This window comes from Platalea leucorodia (genome assembly GCF_965183815.1).
Source record: "Platalea leucorodia genome assembly, chromosome: 16".
Lineage (NCBI taxonomy): Eukaryota > Metazoa > Chordata > Aves > Pelecaniformes > Threskiornithidae > Platalea > Platalea leucorodia.
The window spans coordinates 9,695,254-9,718,915 of NC_138838.1; the positions used below are offsets into that span (position 1 = coordinate 9,695,254).

The window sequence follows — 23,662 nt, forward strand, 5'->3', positions numbered from 1 at the left end:
GTATAAAGAATTGTAGTAAATAGTGCCTGAAATGAAAACATGTTTTGAAATTTTTTTTTTCTAAGACAGAAGATTATTCATGGCTGGCCACATATGTAATATTTAAGAAGGCTGTACATTTCATGGAAATGGCATTAAAATGAAGGATGCTTTTTTTAAGTGTTTATCACTGTCATGCAACTTGACTGTCAATCATAGTGTGGCAGCTGGTTTTAAATTAACTAATTTTTCACTGATTTACAGTTTCTCAGATGCATATGTTTGCTGAAAATGTTTACCTGTTCTTCCTTTACAATATGAAGACTGTAGCTTGAGGCGTACTTGACATTAGCATTCCTCTGATTATACTTGTCTAATTCTTAGAGAATTGAACTAAGAATCAGTCTTCATAATTTTACAGATCTGAAAGTTTTTCATATGTTTAATGGGCAAGTGATGAGGGAGATATAACATCTGGTAGTAAACTGGTAGTATATGGTTAAATTTCATAGGTGCATAATGTCTCCCTGTGACCTCAGATAATCATATCATGTATTTAATTGACAAAAATGAATGCTTACTTGGCCTAGAAAGCCAGTCTGTTCTGATGTTTTGGACTATATTGTGTGTATAAGATACATTTTTAAAAATAATCATAAGTTATTTAAAATATGGACTACTGAATGAAAGCCCAGTTCACACTTCCTGATGTGATTTGAACAGGCATTAGGAAAAAAAAAATACTTTGAAAAGGTAAAATCCTTTATCTATATCAAACCTCTTTAGAATATGGCATTTCTTTCATACACATTAGTATGTTTGGGTGATAAGTGCAGTCTGCTTTTATCATGCTTCATTTCAACTTCAGTAACAAATATGATTATATGTATATATCATAAATTGCGAGAGATTTCTCTTAGTTTACATTTATGGAGGAATAGGTGGTGCAGTACATATCCTGAGACTGATTTACAAGATTATGTGCAAAAAATCCCTCTGGAGAAATCAAATTATGTAACAGCTGGCTTTTCAACTGCAGAGTTAAACTTTCACGTGCGCTATAATCCAGTAAATCTTTCTGTATTTTATGTAAGTGAAACTATTGCAGTGGGCTACAGTTCATTGTTACTATGAATAAATAATATTCTTTTGTCATATTTTTACCTGTATTCAACCTAAGTTGTGTAAGTCTAATCAGTACAAAGAATGTTATTTGCTACTTTGTCAGTTTTACTTTCTGAGATGTTTGGCTCTTCTGCAGAAAGGCAATACACTGGACCTGCCTTGGCTATAATATCAGTTTAGCACTTAATGCTTATCAGCTATTTGTTTGAAGATGATTATTTGAAAATTTTTTGTCTTTTAAAAGGCCATGTCATTTCAACCACTGCTTGACAGGAATGCCGATAAGGTGCTTTCTGATAACCTTTCTTTTCTGAGATTAAAATAATAAAGCAATAAATTTAGCACTGTAGAAATGATCTGTGAAGTACAATTTAAAAAATGGAGTACAGCTAGCTTCTGCAATAGATATTTGAGAGTGTTTTATTTTGCCAGAGAACCTAGCTTTCAATTCTTAATCACTAAATATAAATAATGCACCTGCCAGTGAGAGTGGGTTTCTGCCGATTTGCTCTTCAGTAAAGACAATGTGAGCTTCCTTATGTTTTTTGAATATTCTTAGTGTTACATCATTTCAAGAATGAAGTGCAGCTAGCACATTTGTTGTTCTTCCTAGTCACAAAGGTAGATTAAAAGGAAACAAAGTGATTTACGTGCTCATGCTGGAGAGAGTTAGCATAATGCTTTTGTATTTGCTAATGAGAGCAGTAACGCATATGTGCAGTTCTTCTAAATGACAGTACAAACTTGCCCTTTATGTGCAGGTGTTTAGGTAGTACAATAGTACCGTGATTCTCTTCATGTTCTTAAGGTTCTGTCTCATAAAGTGGCTTTTACCTTTCATTTGTTATTTTACTTTTTGTTCATTTCTGTTCTGGAAACTCCATTAATACACTTTTTCTCACGTTCCCTGCAGAATACTGGTACTCTAGTCCTAACGTCATGTCTTTGTTATTAGTACTGTAGCACCCTGATACCTGTAGAGGCAACAAGATTGAGGGAAAGTGTATTTTATTTGGTAGATTTTCTCTCATCTCTTGATACGCTGAGTGTTGTGGGGCAGGTATGTTGTTAAATCACCAAGATATCCCTGTATTTCTTGGAACGTACCAGGTGCAGTTCTACATCACTTGACTGTTCTTCTGCTTAGGATCATGAAGCTGCTTACATCTGTGGCAGTCCTAAGCACCTATGATATTTCTATATGTTGATCTTCAAAGAAATAACTGCTCTATTTCTCTTCCTTGATTTCTAGTAGAATAATGTTCCTTTATGTGTTTAGATTACTGCTTCCTTATATATTGGGGTCAGACTTTTTAGTAGGGCCTGTAGCGATAGGACAAGGGGTAATGGTTTTAAACCAAAAGAGGGGAGATTCAGACTAGATGTAAGGAAGACATTTTTTACGATGAGGGTGATGAAACACTGGCACAGGTTGCCCAGAGAGGTGGTAGATGCCTCATCCCTGGAAACATTCAAGGTCAGGTTGGACGGGGCTCTGAGCAACCTGATCTGGTTGAAGATGTCCCTGCTCGTTGCAGGGGGGTTGGACTGGATGACCTAAAGGTCCCTTCCAACCCAAATGACTCTATGATTACAACACAACCAAGAGTCAGGAGATGGTAAGCCAGATAAGGGAATTGATCCATCTAGGAAGGAGGGGGGGAGGAGAAAGGAAATCAGGTTAGGTTTTTTTCTGGATCAGTTCTCTTATCTTACTTACTATGTAAATGCACGATAGCTGATGATGATGCAAGTGAGGATGCTGCAGCATGTGCCTGGGGTTAAGGGGGAAGGTAAACTTCTCTGTTCAGCCTGAAGTTATGTTAGCTTAACGTGACCCTAGAACTGCAGCTTTGGTGTGGGGGTTCTGCGTGCTAGTGTATGGTCTGTCTAGTGATTGTACGGAATGTACAGAGGAAAAGGAGGACGTGTTTTCACCGATGCTACTTTTCTAGTTAGACTGTCTAAAATATTTTACAGGAAGATGGAAACCCCTTCCATTCCTCCAACTCTACTTCAGATATTAATCCTTTGGTAAAATTTTTCTGAACTGTCTGCTGATGAGGGTAAGGTATTGTGTAGTTTTTGATGTATTATATGATGTGCCTGCTGGGTAGTTACAACTGGTTCATGCTTATTGTAGGTTACTTAAGTTACTATTCTGATTACATTACTACACCTAATGATGGAAATAGGAGGAGAAATCAATAAAATTTCAACTTCACATATAACTTTTTTTGGGACTTTTCTGCTCTTAAGCCTTACAGGATTATTATTGTTTCTGTAGACTAAACCAGGCCAAATAGCTCAAGTTAAACCTATTAGAAAGCTGGTGTGGATTTAAAGACTCAGAGCCATCTGGGAATGGGATCACATGGAGTGGTTCTTAATATAGACAGCTTTGTCATTACATATCTGTTTGAGAACCAATTAATTTGCACTGACCTAAAGCAATGTTGTGACACACTTGCATATGTAAAAAGGTTAAAAGTATTGTTGAGCAGAATCTTCATTTTTTTTTTATAGATATATTTAATTTCAAGGATAAAATGTAAGGAGACCAGCATTTGTATATAATGTTTTGAAAGAAAACACAAGTTCTTCCTCTAGCTATTTTTATTCACCTTTGCCTAGCACCTTGTTTTACTCATCGTTGGTTTGGGGGTTTTGGTTTTTTCCCCTTCTTTAAATTAGCTTCTAAGTTCCTCTGTATAAAGTGTCTTCTAGGTTTGCATAATCACTCCTCAATGTTGATGGGGTTTCTAAGTGCATCTATAGTATAAATAATACAGTGAAACAAACTATTTTATATTTGGAAAAAATTAATGCTGAGATACAGTGTTTAAATGTCACATTAAAATTTAACCTTATTACTGTATAAGAAGGCTAAAAATTTCAAATAGGAATTTTTCAACAGCAGCCAAGTATGAAATTATTTTTTTTTCCATAAAAGTTCTGGGATTTTTTTAAATGCTACTTCACGTCCTTTTAGAGGATTTAAATACTAGATACCTTGGGAAAATAAGATATTGCACATGTAATCTACCTGTTCAATTCACCAAGAAGAAATATGTGAAAATGAAGAGACTGCTGGAGCCTTTAGCAGTGGTAAAAGTCCATTTCTGTATTTCTAAACACTTGTGATGTGTTATTGATGTTGAACTCCTAGATGGTGAATAGGTAAGATGATTCTGTGGATAAAGAAGGTAAAATTGGACCTTTATTTCTCTACTGCCTGTATTTTTACTTTTTCATATGCAGGAGTCAGGCATAAAAAAATTAACATCATTTCTCTTTGTGACAAAATAATGCTGCGTTTTTATTTGGTGCTGAATTCTAACGTGGTCTAGATATTACAAAAAATTTCTTTTGTTTTTGTTGATTATACAGTGGAAGAATCCGACATCATTGATCTCGAAAAACGATACTGGCTGCTAAAAGCTCAATCCAGAACTGGACGTTTTGATTTAGAAACATTTGCCCCTTTAGTTTCCCCTCCTATTCATCCATCTCTGAGTGAAGGTACGGAACTTCGATCAAACGTGCGAGGAAGTGATGTTACTGCGGTGTTCAGTACCTGATGTTGCTGTGGTGATGTTGCTGTGGTGTTCAGTACCTATTTGTTGGGAAATCTGGAATGACAAAGGAAGTGATGCTTCTGCGTGTTTCATTCTTACTAGTTGTCAGGAAATATGTCAAACTTTATGTATAATTTCCCCTGTAGTTGCTTAAAATTTTTCATTGGGTTCCTTAAGATGCTGTAATGACAAAATACACTGCTGTTCCTCAATGAGATAAAATAGAAGACCATTTTTTAAACAGACAAATGTGAGTTTCATCTGTTAAATGACAATTCAGCATGCAAGTCAGAAGTTGTATCATGCAGCCAATGAAACAGTCTTCCCTAATAGTGTAAGTTAAGGAGGATTTTGCTCAGACTTGGTCAGGAGATTTGCATGTTGCAATGCAGACATAGTAATAACCAAGCTGGTCTTTCAAGTTGAAGCTACTCTGGTAATAACTGGAGGTTGCAGTTGTCTAATTGCCATTTACTGCACAACATAAGGACATTAAGTAACATTATACTTACATGCTAGTTTTTGTCTGCAGTCCTAGAGTGACAGTTTTTTGTCACCAAATGGTCAGCTTTACTGACAAGTGGCAGCAGTAAGCAGAAAATGGGAAATTCATCTGCAGTGGATGCAAGCTGTTAAAACACCAGAACTTGTGTTCAATTCAGTAGGGATTTATCCCCACATCCTTTTGCCCATAAGTGCGTTTTATGTACTTAGTGATATAAATTTACACAGCTGCTATGGGGAAACTTGAATGGTTTCTGGTGATTCTGTATGTCTTCTGTGGATAGTGCAACTGAGTCATTGTCACTAAAAAAAAATTTTATGCGATAAAAAAAAGTTATATCTGCTGAACGAATAGAACTCTTAAATCCTTTGAAGGCCAGGAACTAAAACTCGTAACTCACTTAGGGCTGGATTTGCAATGGTATTCAGTGATTTTCTTACGAGTTTCTATCAGGCGCTTTGGAAAAGCCAAAGCATTTGGCATCTGAGTACCTACCTTTACTATTTTGGTCCTTTAGCTTTTGTGAAAATGCTTGTCTTGACCATACTGGTTTAGATGTACACTGTTCTAATCAGTCATTACAAGGAAGGTGTGAGAATAAGGCTACTGTTCAGAATTCTTGATGCCTCCCCACCCCTGGCTTTGTCTAGCCATACATGAGTGATCTAATTCACCTTTAAAATGGTCTTAGTAGTGCTTAATTATCTTTATTACGCTTAGTAAGAATTAGTTATAATCATAAGTGTTTTCACTTCTCTTTGCAAATGTTAACCATTAACCTTCCATGTAAATGTTAAGTATTGTCAGCTATTTCAGCCAGGTGCTGTAACAGGAGATGCTTTTGTGGTTTGCAGGTTTGTTTAATGCTTTTGATGAAAACCGAGACAATCACATAGATTTTAAAGAAATTTCCTGTGGGCTCTCAGCATGTTGCAGGGGACCCTTGGCAGAAAGACAGAAGTGTAAGTATGCAAAATGTTAACTATTAATTTTAGAGAAGTTTTTCGGTTTGAGCAATGAAGCTTAGTTGTTTCCACCTTTTTAGAAAATTTTTCCACTGAACAAGTGTGTGTCTGTGAAACGTGACAGACTTTAGAAGTTAAAAAATTAAAGGAATTTTAAATATCAAGGCTTCCTTTTATAAAGGATGATTAAACCTAATTCTGTATATTTTATAACTTATCCATAGCTTCATCTAAATTATCAGCCTCTTTGAGGGGAAAAAACCATATTTCAGAAGTTATTTTGCAATGTTCTGCATTATGATGCAGAAGCGTGTATCTCAGTATAGAAAGTGCAAACAGTTTTCTGTTCATTTTATATAATGTAAAACGAATGTCCTGTTTGATTTTCTTGTGGTAAATAGCATGTTCTGGCTTGTTTACTGTCCAGTTTTCAGCTGGCTCCCTCCAAGGTTCTTGTGTTTTGAAATACCTTTGTTCCATACTTTTCCAAAGCCATATTGCTGCAACTTAAAGCTATCATTCACTGGAAATTTCTGGATGTACATATGTTCCCTGCTATGTCACATCAGAAAACACAGCACAGAATTGCAGGAATCCAGATTTCAGTTTATTAAACACAGCTGCTCCACTTCCTCACTACCACACATGCATCCTGCCTCATCAAAACTGTCAGCACTAAATCATGTTCTTGTGACTCTGCAGACTTACATTCTGCAAGAAAAAAAATAGTTGTCGAGTAGTTCTAATGTAGAAAAGTAATTTCCTTTTTTCTCAGTTTGCTTCAAGGTTTTTGACGTTGACCGGGATGGCGTGTTGTCTCGCACTGAACTTAAAGAAATGGTGGTTGCACTTTTAGAGGTCTGGAAAGATAACCGTACTGATAAATTACCTGTAAGTTATAATCGGTTTTTTATTCATTTGCATCTGTTTCTTAAAGTCATCCTTCAAAAGTAGGAATGTGAATGTTGTTTGAACATGGTTTCAGTGAAATACAGGCTTCCTTGAACTACCTTAGCTGAGGGGTATTGATAACTTACCTTGCATAACTTTGACCTGCCATTAACCAAAGCAGAATGATTTGACTGTAATGTATGCTGTTTCATATAAAGAAACCGTAGGTACAAAAGTACAACTCTCTGGAAGCACTCAGTTGCGAGTTATGTAGAGGTGTCATCAACATTTCTTACAGTTATATTTTTATTCTGAACACATGCAGCTCCAAAGAGTGCTGTGAGAATTTAACTTTGTTTTCTAATCCTTTTGTTTGTTAAGGAATTGGAGATGGATTTGTCTGAAATTGTAGAAGACATATTGAATATGCATGATACCACAAAGGTAGGAATTTGCTGCTCTTTCTTTGTCATTTTTATACCCTAGTATCTTCAGTTTATTTGTAAGAAAGAAAGTAAAATCTTGTGCTTTCTGTAAAGCAGAGATGTGTCAATAAAAGAATCTCTTTCAAGAAATGTCAGTTTTCCATTAAAATTTTCCACATTGTTCTGTGAGAGAGAGAACATGTTTGGATTTTATAAGCCATTTTTATATATGAAATGAAACCAAAAATACATAACCCGATGAAATTAATTTGAAGCATATACTCTTTGCAAGGCTTTTCTATGCATAATTAATACCAGTTTTAAGTCTGATGCTTGACTTTTGTTCTGCAGAAACTGTTCTTTTGTTTCATGTTAAAAATGATCTTATGGAAAAAGAGGTAGTGCATTAGTGTATCTTATATTTTATGCTACGTAAGGACACATTATCCTTCTGTGCTGGAACAGAACTGTATTAATTCAATAATAACTTGTGCATTATCATTATTAAACTACTTAGCAATAATATTGTATACAACCAGTGAATTATATCTGACTATATTGTTTCAGAGCTAAGTATCCGTGAAACTATGGAGGTATCTGTCCTGACTGTCGTGACACACAGCAAAAGTCTTAGTGGTTTATATAGTGCTTTATAGTTAGCTGTGTGTAAATCTTTGATTATGTTCATGCTTTTTTGAGATAGGCACTATCAGCTGCAAACGATACAGGGGAAGTTGTTTCCATTATTTCATCCTTTGCTTCACTAATTAGGAGGAGTGTCTGGAAACTATAAATGACTTAAGAAAAACTATAAAGAATGTCTGGAAATGCTTAATTACTTCTTTGAATAGTTGTCTTGCCTGCTTGTAGTCCAACAAAGTGGTGGACAAATATTTTATTGTAATTCTTTCATTACCAAAGCAGTAGAAAATAAAGCTTCAGTGAGCTCTTTCTTTTGTCCTTTCAGGTTTTTATTGCTTGCTTTTTTAAAAAGGGTAGTTCATAAGCAAGCGTATAGCAGTCTTGTTTCCACAAAGAGTTAAAAAAGAAGACTAAGTCTTCAGAATATCTTTCATAGTTGCATCATGAATATAGTGCTGGAAAGAGCTGATGGTGCAGTAATTACATAATTACTTAACCTCTCTTCCTATGTTAGCTTTGACCTGTGTGAGCTCTGGAGAAAATGGTCTGTAAGAAGAGGTAGAGTAACTGCCACTGCTGTAAAAAATGGCTATGAATTATATTACAATATAAAAAATGCAGATTGATCCTATCACTGAATTGTTGAAAATCAGAAGATCCTCTGACATTGGTCAGTGTTATGCTACTATAATTTTGCAAGTGAATAAGAATAGGACTTGTGTTGTAAGGGAAGATCATAAGGACTTGATGATCCAAAATAGTTTTTCCCAACCCACAGAGGAGGATGGTGGGTTTCTGAATGGATGCAAGTATCTATATGTGCAGAGCTTATTTGGACAATCAAAGTCTTAGATGTCGTAGTCTTGTTTTGTTTCCTACAAAGCGATTGCCCTGACCAGTCACATACTGCTTCTGCTGGTTTCATGGTTTGAGAAAGTATGACTGCCGCAGTTGAGCATGAATACTAAATCTGAACGATGGAGAGCAGGAGCAAAGGTTACATGCTGTGCATAGTTCGTCCTCTGTAGTCTCAAAGCTTTTTGGTTCTCTAGGTTGCATGTGTTACGCTAACACTACATTTTTCTTCTTTCATTGGATCAGATTTTATTATCAGAGTGATAGACGCTAATTTTTATCAAATCATTGGCTTTGCCATGCCTTGTATGACACACTTAATGAGCATTTTAATAGAAATAGGTTAATGGTGTGATGTTTTTTTCCTTCACCTTTCCTTCTCCTCCCTTTAACTAAGCTTGGACACCTCACTCTGGAGGACTACCAGATATGGAGTGTGAAGAGTGCACTTGCCAATGAATTTTTAAATCTACTTTTTCAGGTATGTTTAGAGGAAATTTAAACTTGAAAATGATAGTAATTAACTTATGAGCTTTTTGCACAGCCACAAAGTGCAGCATCAGCATTTGTGTCAACATGATTACGGTTTGGTCCATTGCAATAAGTTATTTGTTTTTGCAGTTGTGCGTTACCTTGATGGAATGATTATTTACTTGATTGTTATTCTTTTCAGTGTATGGAGATGCCTAAAGCATAATTTGTTAAAGTGAATGTAGTGTAGTGTTTATAAAATGAAAAGAAATTTCAAGTGTATCAGCAGTTACATTTTCCATTAGAAAAAGGCTGTGTTTTTAAACAGTTGTTCTTGCAAATCTTTGCCAAGAAAGTGACACAGGAAATGAGAGAGGTATTGCTGACTCTTTACAACCACTTTCCCCTTACATTTTCTGTTAAGGCCGTCTAAGGAAGCTTTCATTGCGTTCTTAATGGAGCAGTCCTTGAAAGCTGTGATATCATATCACTTTTGTGTTGCAGAAGCAGAGGATTAAGTGTATACTGAATTTGTTTTTAATTGAGCTTGAATTGGATTTTTATAAATCCTTAAATCAGTCATATTTTAGTGCTGGCTGACTTCATGCAGCAAATAACCCCCTAAGACTATTTTCATTCAGTGCAGTTTGTTCCTTACCCATTTTCTGTAGAGTTTTATACTTTGAATTTAAATAATAATAATAATCCTAATGAAGCCTTGAAGATTTTTCCTAATTTAGTATTCACCTCCAGTACTGTATGACAGTCTTAGTTCTTCCAGGGAGGGGCAGGGAGAACCAGTGGACTCTGTTCTGATCTTACGAGTGAAGCTTAATCGGCTACGGGGTCAGATTGTAGCAGAAAGATATTTCATCAGAAAGAAGCGGTGTGGTTTTTTAAAAAAATAAATAATTGTTGTGAGAGGCTACCTGAACAGCATACTATTGATTCTCCTGTTTATGACCCTAGACTGCTTTATAAATTGTGTTTTGAACTATACTTTCCCAAGAACTTCATGGGGACTGAGTGAGAGTATTCTGGGGCCATCAGCTACACCACAGCTGAGAAGAATAAAGTCAGAAAGTTCTGCAAATTCTTTTTATCTCCAATTGCATCAGGTTTTGCTTACATTGGGGCCTTCTCAAGAAGGGCTGTCTTTATTTTTGGACAGTGTAGCATCAAATATCATAACTTAATATTGATTAATTAATACCTATGCAATATTGAGGTAGAATGAATGAACATTTAATAAATTTGTCTTGATGATGATTGCACATTGCAATTGTTACACATCGCTTGTTGGAGGTCTCATTTACAATATTTTTTTCTCCTGGCAGACTTGGTACGTTTTTGTTTTAGGTTTTTACTTTTATTTCCTTTGGTAACTTTATCATATGAGGCACCCTCATCTCACGCTGCAGGCTCAACAGCGTACTCGCACAGGACAGAGTCTGCCATTGATTTGTCCGGGCGTTTATTTGAACTGCCACGAGCTTGTGTGTCTCATCTGCAGACAGAAAAGCTAAGCAGTCTGAGTGGAGCGCCTTGGAAAGCTTGACAACAAATTGGTTTGTTTGCAGCGGGGTTAGTTTATATGAAGAATCTGATACTAGCACAGTGTTACATGAGTTTAAAAAGAAACATCAGAGGCAGCTGTGTTGTGTGTGCTGGAAAAGCTGTTGCTTCCCAGCAGCTAATGGCCTTTGTTTTATTCAGAATGTGAAATGGTCTCTCACACTGTAATATAAATTTAAATAAGATATCTCACCAGTCATTAGAAATCTCCAGCTGAGATGCAAATTGATAGCCTCAAAAGAGACATAAGGAAAAGACTATAAATCATGTTATGAGTAGCAACCAATTTGAAAACCGTCTGGGAGAGGAGACAGCTGACCCTCCTCCCTGCAATGGGAGACAAAGACTCCTGCAGAGTCTGCTTCCCTCTGCTCATCGCTCCCTGCCGCACGCCCCGTGGCTGGGCAGCTGCTGGGAGAAGCCAGCCCGAGATGTCACTGCAGTCGAGGCCAGGATGGTTTTACTGGGAAGAGAGGAGTGAAATATTAGCCATCTGGGACTGCTGTCTTGTACTCAGAATCAAACCCCACCCAAATAGAGTAGCCATCTAGGGGATGGTGCCTTTTTCTTCTGTGTTTGTTTCAAAAAAAAAAAGAAGGGGGGGGGGGGCAAAAGAAAAAAAAAAAAAGCAGGCATTCAGAGAACATTCTACAGTTTTGAGAGCATTTTCAGTGGTGGGAGGTTGGTTAGACTGCTTTAAACTTCTCCCTCGATCTCTTCATGTGCTTGTTTTCCTTTCAGTCCCTTATATAACCACTTCTCCCCATTTTTCCCCTTTCCCCTTTTTTTTTTTTTTTTTTAACCTTTGGCTTATCCTCTTCCAGCAGCTTGCATTCTCCCAGTTCCCCATTCCCTCTCCAGTACATATAGACATCTTAACTTTTTGTATATCCGATCCATGTCAGTTACTGAGATCTTTCATAGTGTGTGCTTCAGACATGAAAATAATGACATTAATTTTCTGTTCACCTTAAATTGTCTTGGGGCATTTGACATTCTTGGTATTTTTGTCTTAACAGTCAGAAAAGGTTGTGAATCTCATAGCTCAAAATACTTCTTTTTTTAGTGATTTGTTCAATTTTAGGTGAACTTGCTACATAATTAAAAAGAATTTTCTAAAGAGTCTCATTAGACGACTTCTTGTCTTTCATTTACCTAAAGCTTGTTTCATAGTGGTGTAGTTCTTAATATGAATTACTTTCTTTTTCCAGGTGTGTCATATAGTTTTGGGGCTACGACCTGCCACTCCAGAAGAGGAAGGACAGATTATTAGGTACATGTTTTGCTCCGAATCTTAAATGGGTTTCAGAATCACCTTTTAATTTCAAAAGAAGGACTTTAATTTCCGTGTTTCAACTAACACTTCATGTTGTTCATTCTTTATGTGCAGAGGCTGGTTAGAAAGAGAAAGCAGGTATGGCCTTCAGCCAGGGCACAACTGGTTTCTTATTGCAATGCCATGGTGGCACCAGTGGAAAGAATATGTCAAATACGTAAGTATAATAATAATGTGTACTGAATAAGTGATTTCTTTGTGAATGTGTTGATGAAAAAAAGTGGAGAGCAAATGACTGCTTAACCAATAATGCTTGAAATGAAGCATCTCCTGTCTCTTAGTGGAAAATAATTGTTGCATGGTGAGCTTTTCACTACAATTTCATTAAACTGTCACCTCTTTCTGTACTTCGCTTCATCATTCCTGTGTGTCAAAATACTTTTCTGAATAAAAACGTACTCTCACAATTGTATTTCCCTTAAGTCTTTTGATCCATTTGGTAATAAAGCTACCCATTTTGGTTTTGACTTTGCTTGGGCCACAAATACATGCTGTGCATTTTCTGGACAAATAAAGGAGGGAATTGGTATAATTTGGTTTATAGGCAATGATGAAAAGTAGCCCAGTACCTGATGGTGATCAAAGGAGTCCTAGTAAAATCTTATGGTTACAGGGTGTTCTTTTATGTCCTCCAACTAAAATATTCAAGTTAAAGCATCACTATGAATTTTACAAAAGAAAGCATATTTAATAAAATTTAAGTGCGGTGGAGATAAATATTCTTGCAGGTTAGACAACCAAGAATGTAGAATAAGTGAAATAAACTATTTCTCAAAAGAGTTTTATATAATGATAAGTAATCATATAAGTATTTGAGTTGTTTTATAAATAGAAATAACTAAAAATATTTAGAAAACTGCAATGTATGCATTAACTAACCATGGAATTGCAGTTGCTCTTTGTGCACAATGAATTGGACAAATGATGGCTTAAATGCCTGAAATACTAGGTAATTTGATCCTTGTCATAGTGTAAGTACTCAGATGTGCACATGATTTCATACCTAATCCTTTGCATAATAGCACAATGCTTTTAGTCACTCTGTCTAGCTCTTGAGCAAAGAGAACACTGGGAATTTCTGTGAAACTCTGTAAATGATTACTGTAATTCCAACATACATTTTAGTCTTATTTTTATACTTTTAGCTTTACTGCACAGTTTTGTTATTTGACAAGATATTATGTTTAGTGATGTGATAAATGGGGGGCTACATAAAACACTTTTTCCAGTGTTGTTACAGTGATGTCCGTTGCATGGATTTTCTTTCTTCCTCTCTAAGTCTCAGTTAATTCCCTTTTTCTTCTGTTTTCTCATTTATTGACATTTCTTGTTGTGACTGGTGCTCTAAATTGGGTAGGATTCTTTTTACATCTTGTCTGTAGTGGACTGGCAAGTTGAGCTTTTGGGGGATGCAGATTTCTTTTCCCACCTTTATTATGCCCGAGAACAAGCCAGATTGCCTTTGCACTGCTGTTTGTCCAAAGGAAACAAAGGAACTTTGTTTTAAAACAAAGTTAGGGAAGACTAAAATGTTGCAGGTTTGAGGAAAGAATGTATTTTTTTGTTCTTGTGCTGCTGTTCTCATTTAACCATACGAAATTCAACAAGGACGAATCTTCAAATATTTGCAGTCGGTAATTATAGCTGTCTAAAATGGTTGTCTTTATGTATCTAGATAAAGAAAATAATTCTGGTATTTCACAATTTTTATATTGTGCAGAAGAGTTTATTCGATTGGTTTAACAATTTTGGCTGTTCATTTCTGCAGATTTTTCATCAGTAGATCTGGAAAGTATTTTTTTTCTATAAAACTCGTGATATGCGAAAGTGGTCACACAGCTGTGAATGATGGTGATTGATTTGGCTGATGCTAGATGTCTTTGATATTGGCTTGTAATTAACTTTTCTACTTACCTACCAATTTTAGGATGCAAACCCTGTTGTGATAGAGCCTTCATCTGTCTTGAGTGGAGGTAAGAATTCACTCATAGCTGCTGCAGCCAATACTTCAGAACAGGGAGAAGACAAAATGGGAGGTCTTAATTACTTCAGTGCAACAGAAGAAAAGTTTTCAGATAATATTTCTACTGCATCAGAAGCCTCAGAGACTACTAGCAGCAGTAAGCATAACATCTTATTTCCTTGGAGGTTTAATGTAGAACAGGTTTTGAGAAAACTAGATACTGCATGGATTCCTCCAGGCGAAAAGATAACACAGTTTAGATTGCAGAAGTGGCCTACATGTGGACGTCGGTGAATTACTGGGATTTTTTAGTCTGTGGTGGATAAACAAGAAACAATCTTGTTTAAACAGCAGTTCATCTTTTATGCTGTGATTGGTTTCCAGTATTGTTTCCAAGATAGTTTTCGTCCTATCATTTATTTTCTGAGTGGATTTCCCCCTCCCCCCTTCACATTAAGTTGTTTCTAGCTCATACCTAGTTTATATTGTACTATGTCTTGCAATGAGATGACCTCAGCTACTACAAAGAGGAAAGAAGCAGAAAAAAAATTAGGAAAAATGTACTTAGAGTTTTACAGGGCATGTGATTTAAGTGAGTTTGTGCAGATTCTAGGAGTCATCTTTGTGAAAGAAGAAGAGATTTTTAGTTCAGTCAGTTCTTGTGAGAATTTGCAATGATGGTTTTTTCCTTATAAGACAGCTGAATGTTGCATCTGGTATTTTAAAATCCGTATCTTCAAACTGTAACTTCAGTTTAAAGTAGATAAAATACTGTGATCATTTTTGGGGTGAGGGTTAGGGAATAGAGGAAGGACAGGAAAGGAGACAAGTTTTACATGAAAGGTTCTTTTTCTTTTTTCTAACTTGGAATTTAGATTTAGCGTTCTGTATAACAAAAGGAGGTTCTATAAGAATAAAAATGCTTGCTGTTTCAAGAGGAAAAAATAAAAATAATGCATTATTGCATATATGTTCAGTTTTGTATATAAGATTTTTAAGAGTTTGATATTCAAACATCCAGACAACAAGCAAATGCGAAACACATTTGCTCACGCAAACCTAGTTAGGCTGTTCTCAAATGAGTATTTGTGTAAGTATCTGCTTTGGTATTTGGATCTCATATATCCACTTCTTTACCTTTTCTGAGAGTATTAGTATATTTGTCACTGTAGTTTGGAAGAGTTGCGTGTTTTCCTGAAGTGTGATGGATAGCAAACTTCTTCAACAGCCTTTTTTTAAAATAAATAAAACAATACAACATTTTGATTTATTTCTGTTATGGACTCCTGAACTGAAATAGAGATCTTTTTTTTTTTTTTTTTCTTCTTGTGTTCTGTTACAGATACTCTTTACCCTAGCACACCAGGGACTGATGTATGTTTTGCTAGGCAGCATAATACTTCAGACAATAATAACCAGTGTTTCCTTGGAACCAATGGGAATGCTTTGCTACAGCTTAATCCTCAGAAACCAGGAGCTATTGATAACCAACCCCTGGTAACGCAAGAACCAGTGAAGGTAAATGCATCCGAGTCATGTGAATATAGGAAAAGTATCTTTTAGCATACTTTCATCACAGCTTTTTATGTGTTGTTTTTTCAGCTAGTGGCTTAATTCTAAATTAGCACTGCTTTGTCATATAACAAAGTTTGGGTTTCTTACTCTTGTTTTAAGAGAAAACATTGTGTTCTGTTTCTGAGGCTACTACTGAGTGTTTTGTGAGAAGAGAAACATTCAAAATGTTCTTAAACAGCTTCACAGAACTTACAAATGAAAAAGGCATTTATGAAAACACAACTTTCACCATTAACTGTAAAATATTTAGTATGAAAAGCAGTTGCTAATGGCTACTTAAAAGTTTTTTAACAATTCAAAAGTGTTCTGTGTTCATGAACTAAAATTGTTGTAGCTGTATACTGTTTTTTGCACTTAAGATTTGACAAAATCCCTTTTTGTTTAAAGGCTGCATCATTAACAATGGAGGGTGGAAGATTAAAGCGATCTCCACAGCTGATTGAAGGAAAGGACTACATAATGGTACCAGAACCAGTTTGGAGAGCACTTTACCATTGGTATGGAGCAAATCTGTCCTTGCCCAGGCCGGTAAGTTGTGATTATAGATGCTGTTTACTTGCCATAACCACCGAGATAATATAAACAACCTAATGTGTCCAAGCGTCTGCCAGTTGCACAAGGTAGTCTTTTATGGTCATCTCCCACTTCATCCAAAATGGATAGTCTAAATGAAAAATTTTGAAGAGCAAGCTGCGAGAAAGCAGTCTCAGAAAAGGACATGGGTAGAAAGTTGTGGATATTTGCTAGGAGGTTTGTAGCACAAACCCCAGGAGATATTGCAACAGGGCAGAAGTGCTGCTCAACTGATTGTGATTGCTAAAGCAGACAAAAGTAAACTTGAGACCAGTTTAAAAGAGTTGGCATCAAAACACTCATCTTTAAAAGCTAAGATAAATTTTCAACTGGTCTGCAAAACCAATGAAATTAAACCTGGGACACCTGCAGCTTTGAAAATGCATTTTTTCTCTCTTACAATTTCATGCAGTGGGGGAAGGGTAGCAATTGCTGTCCTTCAAGTTCAGTGTCATAGAAAACACAATGCACAAGATTTGGTGAAGATGTAAAAAGCAGCAGGAGTAGATATTCCTAAAAAGAATTTGCGTATGAGCATATCAGCTTCTGAGTACTGCACAGACTGGTTAAGTTGTTCAGCTTCTAGTCAAAGGTTTTTCAATACGGCATTTATCATAAGCAATTCCTCTTGCTAAAACTGAGTTGGCATCTACTGTCTAAGGCTGAATCAGCATGATTCTGGTTAACCATGTTCAGTGCTAAAAGCAAAGACCAGTAATCTCACCTGATACACTCATCCAGTCAGGCTGCTCCTCATGTTTTAATTCTTCAGTTTTGATTTTTGTTGCAAGTATTATCTACCGTGGCAGTGTGAATACCAATTGTTATTTTGAGCAGATCACATATTCAAAATAAATAGTTCTTTTGTGTCATTCTTCTTCTAGTATTATGATAATTGCCTTTATTTTTTTCTAATGAGTAACTAAAAATCTTACTGGCGAGGCAAGCGGTGATCATTCTCATTCTTCAGCACAAAATCAGTAACGCTCCTCCAAACTTATGGAATACTCATTTGTCAGCAAATAATTCCTATGTAGTGAATTTTTTCATTCCTTACATTTTACAGTAAGCAGAAAAGCCAATGAATCACAATAAAATTGTGGAATAGTTTTACAAACAATTAACATGTTTCCATTGTGTAATAAAAAAATGTATTTGCAAATTGGTAATGCTGTGGTTTTATATCAACAATTATCCGGTTGCCTGTAGTCACTTAAAACCTTGCCGTGACATTAACTAAATAGAAAGAGCCTGTCAAAGGTAAGGTGATATTTGTACTTGCTTGCATAAAAGTTTTGTTAAAAGAAAAAAAAACTTGAAGAACCGAAATTCACTTTCTGTAACTAACGCTAGTATTTTCTATATTAAAGCTGTAATATCTTTTAATTAAAAATTAATTCTGGGCACAGTGCAGAATGTATTGAAGAATATAATTTTCAAATGTGAAAGTGCTATATATTAAATGGAATTGACTAAGTGGGCTAATAATTAGTCTGTGTTATCCCAATGAGATTTTTTTGGTTGCAGTTAAAACAGCAACAGTATTTCTGAAAGAGAAGCAGTAATTATATAGCAATAGTCATTGTTAAATCATATAATTTACTCACAATTTATTGAGTTATCTCTCTGTTTCTCTATGTATAATATTGCAAAATGATTAACAGGTCATAATCATTTGGAGCTAAAGCTGGCATGCCTTGAATTATTAATTTTGAATTTATAAAAAAGTAGGCTGATGTTAGAGGAAAGACAAATTGAAGCAATTTGCTCTCTTCACTTACAGGCATTGGAAACTTTCTTTAATTTCTATTGAGTGTATTTATTCCATATAAGGGATGGTTTATTCTGTGTCAGGTAGTCTCTTACAGGAGCTACACTTTAAAAAAGGAAGTGAGGGGATTTTTTTTGATGGCAAATAGAGATTAGGTGGCTGGTGTCGCAAATATTCGGTGTCGCAAATATTCAGTGTCACAAATGGGAGAGAGGTAGCTGTATGATTTTTGACTATTTGGTCTGTTAGCTGTAGTACTGGCAATTATTTTACAGTGAAAAATCACTGCCTTCTGTTACCCTCCTCCCACACATTCTCCATGGAAACAAACACCTTTCATGATCCAGAAAAGGTCACATCTCCTTGTACACAGCACAAACTAATGTGCTTGAGATTTTTGCAATAGGGTCATTAGAAAAGAGACTTCTATTCAGAATGAGAGAATTGTAGTTTGGGTATCCTGTCTGCAAAAAAGTATAAATAATGCCTGTATAAACTTTAGCTTTTCAGTCCATAATAAAGGAATATTTTATCTGAACACTTGAATACTTGAAGACCATTTGATTACTTGCAACCAAGTATACAGGCACTCACAGTCCCAGTCTCCCACCCCGCAGTAGGGACTATTATGCTGTTTCTTTCCAGAAAACGTCATCACTGTTGTTTTTGTTGGAACTGAAGTTTAATACCATGGCACTTCAGTGCATTATATTGCTTCTCACAATTTAAGCTGAGTGTTTTGTTCTGCTTCAAATGGTCACAAAGATAGTGAACATTCCTGCCATTTACGTATGTCTGCTTTTGGGCGGATCTAGATAGCAAAATCTTTGTAGAAATGATGACTGAAAAGCTGCAAGTCATGTTGTGGGGTAATTTCGGCTTTTTCTGTCAACATATCAAAATGCAACAGAAGTAAGTTTCGGTCTGTTCTTACAATATGAAGGTTTTGATTCAATCCTATAGTTCAAAAAGTTCAGAACAAATGTCTTATTCAGCATGCGTGATTTTTTTTCAACAGTTGTGAAACTTTTATATTGAAGTATACACTGAGGAGAATTAATGAGGTTCATTGTAAATTCATGGGCATTTCAGGAATTAAGAAAGTTCTTTCCATGGTGGTGTAGAGGAAGCTATGCTCCACTAAATAAGGTGTTTGCTTTTGACAATCTGCAACTAATAAGCTTCAAAAAGTGCTTAGAAATCAGTAAATTGTTATTCCTGTGGATATTTGCCTCAGACCCCATAAGAAGTTCAGAGGATTTCTTGTCTCCTAGTAAAACATAGTTTATTTTTTTAACCATCTGCTTTAATCATTCCTTCCTGTCCTATAGGGATTTCCTACATGTTTGGAACAGCAGTCTCTAAAATGTATTCTAAACATCTTTACTAGGTGATCAAAAACAGCAAAACAAATGTGCCTGAACTAGAGTTATTTCCTCGCTATCTGCTCTTCCTGAGACAGCAGCCTGCCACTCGAACGCAGCAGTCAAACATCTGGGTGAATATGGGTATGATGAGCCTGAGAATGTTTCCTCAGCATTTACCTAGAGGTAACTTAAGAATGCAGCAAGAATACAAGTGCGCAGTTTCTAAGAAAGCGAGACCCGCAGCTGTAGAAGCTTGCTGCCACTGTGCTTGTACACCAGCTAATCAACTGTAAGGCACAATCAGCATTTGGTAAAGATTTAAAGGCTTTCCTCCTATCTTCTCTTGAAAGAAAGAGGCATGAGGGAGCATTTTCAGTTAAGTCAGTTTGAGTCGCATAGTTACTGCAAATAGATTGGTGAGTTGAAAGTGAGAAATGAGCACTGCATAAGCTAAACAGCTGAGAAGGGCAGATCTGATTAATCCTGTTGGTAGTTAATTTTGTAGCCATAGAATAGATGCATCTGTGCATTGGGGTGGTTGCGTGTATCTGATAATACAGTGGTGTAATAAATTACATCATTGTTCAGCCAACTGGTTCTGAGTTACTTGGGCAGCTAGGCTTTAATGCCCAAAATTATTTAATGCTCTCTAAAAAGGGATTGAATTAACGCAATATGAAGACTGTGATTTGATGTAGTTCGGAAAGACAATTCAGTAGAAAGTGTAAACATCCAACTAAAATATATGTGCCATAATTGTGGTGGTAATGCTCACCAAAAGATTGTACAAGTAGTGGGCTAAAAGAATAATCTTTAGATTGCAGCTTCACATTTCAGCTGAGAAGTGTTACAGGATTTGTTTTCAGTTAGCAGTTTGTGTGCACAGTTGCATACTTGCCTTGCACAATTGAAGAAATACCTGATGTTCACGTGCATGTGCGTTTGGATACACACAGATACACATATGCATCCACAGTAACCTGTATGTCCTGAAATGGGCTCACCTGACTACTGAAAATTAAATCCTTCAGCCTTGCTAGTGTTAGCCTGTGTTTAAAAATCTCATGCAGATGCTCAGTTTTTCACTGCTTTGGTAGAATCTCAAACTTACCGATAGTGGCTGCCTGCTTGATCAAGTTCCGCTACAGAAACTGCCTGCTACCCAAACTTTTCCTACTAGACCTAATAAAATGGAAACTGCTTTGTTTGGACATCCTAAAATGCACAAATTCAAATAAAGAGAATCTTCTGATGTGCCAAATTTGATCTTGATTTGGAATTATTTTGCTCTGCACTAATTTATGTGTCCAATCAATCATTAATCTTTTTGAGTTTTCAAATATGCTTTCTTGCTGTAATCTTACAACTAATCCTCTGATCCCTAATCTCAGAAAATGCTTTTTTGTGTCCGTTAAAAAAAAAAAAAAAAAAAAAAAAAAAAAAAAAAAAAAAGAGTACTTTGCTTGGTATACTGAAGCAAAACTGATGCTTTGCTGACTTATGATTACAGTGTAGTTTTACATCCTTGTCAAATTGCATGTAACATTGCATCTTTTCATACGGTACTATTTATTTTGTTTTAATCTTTTGACAGTGAAAGTAGAGTGATGTCACTTCTCTGGTTACTTAAGTAATGCAGTTGTCTGGTTGGGTTTGGCTGTATAATAAAAGCTTTCCATGAATATGTTACAGACCTGTCTCTGCGAGGAGTCAGGAACTTCCTAAGTTTAAACTAAAGAGGCTCAAAAAATAAAGCATGTAAAGTTGGTCTCATCTCTTTCAAACTGAGCTTGTACAAATGTTTTATTTAAAGATGAGCTCGTATTATAGAAAACGGCAACAATCTCGACTGATTGAATTAGTTTGTGTTGCAAACGTGAGATAGTTGAGAAATTCTGGTGAAAATCCTAGGCATCTTCGCAGAATATGTTTTGAGGAATTTAGTTATTAAGAATACTTTTATTGTGAAACTGCCAGGCTGATTTAATCTTCACAGATCAGCATTCATCTCCATAGAAGAGCTGGAGCAAAGTTATGCTACTTCCAAGAAGAGTCAGACTGATTTTTTTGACCTTATTTTTTACTTACAATGTGCTCTCAAAAAGAAAATTCTCATGAAATTTGGAAGTCCTTTATTTTGAAAATTACCATTGTCTCTGATACTCTTTCTTTAAGAGAAAAAAAGAATAGTCCAGTCTTATAAAACTACTTTTAAATTATTTATTTCCTATGAGAATCTTAGGGGAGCAATTTTCTAATAGGTTTTGGTAAGAAGGGGGGTAAATTTATCTGCTTTTTGATAGCAAGTTTGTTGTCCCAAAGGGTTAGTAACAACTAGCTTTCAAGCTAACTCATTATTTTATCCATAAACAAAAGGAGTAGAATTGTGTACTACTTTTTCAGAAAAAGTACTTATATGTAGTGTATAAGTTATTATTGATCTGATTTCAGTTGGCCTGTGGGTATATACATTATCTTTTACCCTTTTCTTATGATTGTGAATCCAGGGAATGTACCTTCACCGAATGCTCCTTTAAAAAGAGTGTTGGCTTACACCGGCTGCTTTAGTCGAATGCAAACAATTAAAGAGATACATGAATATCTCTCCCAGAGGCTACGTATAAAAGAAGAAGATATGCGCCTCTGGTTATACAATAGTGAGGTAATGTAGATCTTTTTTCTTTTTTTTTTAATCAGCTATTAGATATTGTATGTCTTACTCTTTTCTAGAAACTATTAAATACACATGCACAGAAAAAAAAAATAGTCGACATAAGTTTCCTTTGCAATTTAACCGTCCAGGTTGGAAAATTCCTGCCACTTATTTTCTAGAGTTTTTTGTGCACTCCAAGTGGTGAAATTTAGATTTTGGTGCTAATGATGACCAAGAAAACTTATCTTTTGTTTTCCTAGTAGCCTGGTAAACATTAAATTATCCTGTGGTGTATTTAAACATTGGCAGTTGGTTGACCTATTAAAGGACTTGATATGAAGTTTCATAGAAACTGTTTTAAATGGAAATAAAAATATATTCCTTCATTGACACTCATGATGCTGTAGGCTTCCATTGGCACAGAAGCCAACAGCCATCCAGGATCTTTTTCAAATGTGTATGTGAATAAATGACAATGAACAAGCAGAATGTGTTCCTCCAAATCATTACATGCGTGTAATTCTCTCATTCTAAAGAAATACCACATAAAATTAAAGCATTGAACTAGATGCTTCTGGAGATCAGTGAACTACTGTGTTTATTTAACATAGGTAGGAAACTGGTGCTCTCATTTTTGTGAAGAAATTGTTAATACTGTTTTAATTTCATTGCTTCGAGATTAAAATATCCTCAGAGAATTTTAAATCTAGAAGTAATAACTATATGAAGTATTTTTTGTCCTGCAGAACTATCTTACGTTGCTGGATGATGAAGATCACAGACTGGAGTATCTTAAAATCCAAGATGAGCAGCATTTAGTAATAGAAGGTATAAAAAGGGCCTATAATTGGTTTACACTCTAAAAACGAATGGTTTTATATGAGTATATATATGGTTAATAAATTGTGTGTAGTACCTATTTCTGTAATTGCCCAAACTACACAAATATATAGGCCTACCGCTCAAGGAGTTCATTTTTGGAAATGTTTTGAGAGTGAAGAGTATGTGTAAATAGATGTCTATCTCTTTATATGTGTGTATTGAAAGAAATAGAGGAAGAAATACCAAAGCTTCAAATAATGCACTGCCCCTACAATAATAACTAAAATACCAGAGATTTAACAGAAGTGGTGTGAGGCATCTGAGGCTTTTTTGTTATCTGAAGTTCATTATTTTTCTTCCACTAATTTTACAAGAGTTCAGGTTACGATATTTGCATGAACACATTCTTACTCACAAAGCAAAAGGTGAAGAAAATGGCATGTTTCAGTCCATGTCAGGTTCATTTTGAAGATTTTCATTAAAAGCTGCTTTTATTTTCACATCTGGAGAGAACCTGATGCATTTGGACTTGACTGCTTGACCGACTCGTCGTGGTGAAAAGGCGTCATAACCAATCTCAACCTTTCTTGT

General features: G+C 35.7%; 1 protein-coding gene across 12 annotated transcripts in view; it reads left to right on the top strand.

The window, feature by feature from the left end:
- USP32 (ubiquitin specific peptidase 32) overlaps nt 1-23,662 on the top strand; it is a gene marked incomplete at its 5' end in the record, with an annotated part of 116,948 nt that overhangs the window by 77,749 nt on the left and 15,537 nt on the right. For 7 of the 12 annotated variants that reach the window (XM_082328393.1, XM_082328395.1, XM_082328396.1 and 4 more), the window contains 13 exons: nt 4,495-4,626; nt 6,042-6,149; nt 6,928-7,043; nt 7,425-7,487; nt 9,363-9,446; nt 12,223-12,284; nt 12,402-12,504; nt 14,275-14,467; nt 15,653-15,828; nt 16,273-16,413; nt 19,620-19,779; nt 22,104-22,258; nt 22,996-23,077. In XM_082328393.1, coding sequence (XP_082184519.1) covers nt 4,495-4,626; nt 6,042-6,149; nt 6,928-7,043; nt 7,425-7,487; nt 9,363-9,446; nt 12,223-12,284; nt 12,402-12,504; nt 14,275-14,467; nt 15,653-15,828; nt 16,273-16,413; nt 19,620-19,779; nt 22,104-22,258; nt 22,996-23,077 — 1,575 coding nt within the window. The remainder of the gene's footprint in view (nt 1-4,494; nt 4,627-6,041; nt 6,150-6,927; nt 7,044-7,424; nt 7,488-9,362; nt 9,447-12,222; nt 12,285-12,401; nt 12,505-14,274; nt 14,468-15,652; nt 15,829-16,272; nt 16,414-19,619; nt 19,780-22,103; nt 22,259-22,995; nt 23,078-23,662) is intronic. The other 5 variants (XM_082328397.1, XM_082328400.1, XM_082328402.1 and 2 more) reach the window with 4 other exon arrangements.